The sequence below is a fragment of the Cyprinodon variegatus genome, unplaced genomic scaffold, assembly GCF_000732505.1.
Source record: "Cyprinodon variegatus isolate N-32 unplaced genomic scaffold, C_variegatus-1.0 Scaffold2472, whole genome shotgun sequence".
Lineage (NCBI taxonomy): Eukaryota > Metazoa > Chordata > Actinopteri > Cyprinodontiformes > Cyprinodontidae > Cyprinodon > Cyprinodon variegatus.
In genome coordinates this window covers 3071-4458 of record NW_015152925.1, presented here as the reverse complement: position 1 = coordinate 4458, position 1388 = coordinate 3071, and the positions used below count along the sequence as shown (strand labels likewise).

The 1388-nt window shown below is 53.5% G+C and overlaps 1 protein-coding gene across 1 annotated transcript in view; it reads right to left on the bottom strand.

The window, feature by feature from the left end:
- LOC107080896 (pleckstrin homology domain-containing family G member 3-like) overlaps positions 1–1388 on the bottom strand; it is a gene marked incomplete at its 5' end in the record, with an annotated part of 14177 nt that overhangs the window by 10112 nt on the left and 2677 nt on the right. Inside the window, 6 exons of the mRNA XM_015369108.1 lie at positions 83–115; positions 203–295; positions 377–410; positions 499–585; positions 873–965; positions 1044–1226. Coding sequence (XP_015224594.1) covers positions 83–115; positions 203–295; positions 377–410; positions 499–585; positions 873–965; positions 1044–1226 — 523 coding nt within the window. The remainder of the gene's footprint in view (positions 1–82; positions 116–202; positions 296–376; positions 411–498; positions 586–872; positions 966–1043; positions 1227–1388) is intronic.

Sequence of the window (1388 nt, the reverse complement as noted above, 5' to 3'; positions counted from 1 at the left end):
TGTAACAGGAAGTGAGCTGATCCAACAGGAAGAAGCTGCTGTGAGGAAGAACACAGCTGATGGCCAGAAATGGATGACTTACCTTCAGTCCTCCTCAGCATCTGTTTGGTCGGTTCTGCAGTAGAAAAAGAGCAGTGAGGTGAGCCTGAGGGACAGTCACCGAGTAGAGCAGAAGAAGAAGAGAAGGAGGTCAGAGGAGTACCGGACTGTCTGCGGCCCTGACGAGCCTCTCTGGGGAACTCCTCCATCACCGCCTTCTTCAGCCGCTCGGGGCTGTAACGGTACCTGGCCGGACCTGCAGGGAAACCACAGTGTCACAAAGACTGAGCACGTCTGCAGGGCTGCAGGGTGAAAAGCAGAAGAGAGTCCTCCTCACAGACGGAATCCATCTCCAGAATCGCTTCTTTAGCCTGAAACACACGACACAAGCAGGTCCCGTTACCGTCGAATGAGGTGTACTGGTCTTACTGGTGTGGGAGCGCGGTGCTGGTCTCTGACCTTCTGTGGGATGGCTGCCGGGTGGTTCTCTAAAATGATGCGTTTGATGTGATGAGCCCAGAGCTTCTTCTCCTCCACAGTCTTTGCCTGAAAGAAAAGCAGACTAACAGATCAGACGCTGGTCCCTCTGGCATCCCTCAGGGCTCGCTCCTCTGCTATCTGTCGTTTCTCACTCAGGAGTGAAAACTTTTCTCCTGACGGCCCAATAATGACTCCTCTGTTCATTTTGAGTGGTTTGTTACTTTAAACTTTCCATTCTTGTTTTAATCAGCTTCTAACCCTAACCCTCCTCCTGATCTTTGGACATATCTGAGCCAGCGTGTGGGAGGCGTTAGCTCCAACCAGTCGCTGGGTGCTGGGACAGACCGCCTCACCTGCACAGTGTGAGGCTGCTTGATGTGTTTGTAGTGGCTCACGCTGAAGCTCAGAGAGTCTTTGGCGCTCTCGATCAGCAGCAGCGTGGAGGACTGAGGAAGCAGAGACAGAACCATCAGAACCAGGCCCGGCGCCGCTGGTTAGAACCCGCGGGTCTGCTCGTTACTCACAGAGATGTGCGTCTTGTAGACGTAGTGCTCTCCGCGCCGTTTGGTGATGAGCAGCATGCGGTCGAACAGGAAGAGCGTCCTCTCGTGTCTGGCCCGGGGAACCTTGAAGTTTCCCTCCAGAACCAGCTCGCCGTAGGTGGTGAGGTCCTGGCCTTTCCAGTTCAGCAGCAGGGACTGGACCTCCTGAACACAGTTTGAACCCCGTCAGAAACATCTGGAGAAGAGCTTCATTGTCACAGACTAGTTCTCACATGGAAACAGAGCAGAACTACATCCAGATGCTTTTATTCTGAAAGGTCCAGGTCAGGTCCTAACAGAGCACTTCGCTCTTAATCTGCAGGTTTA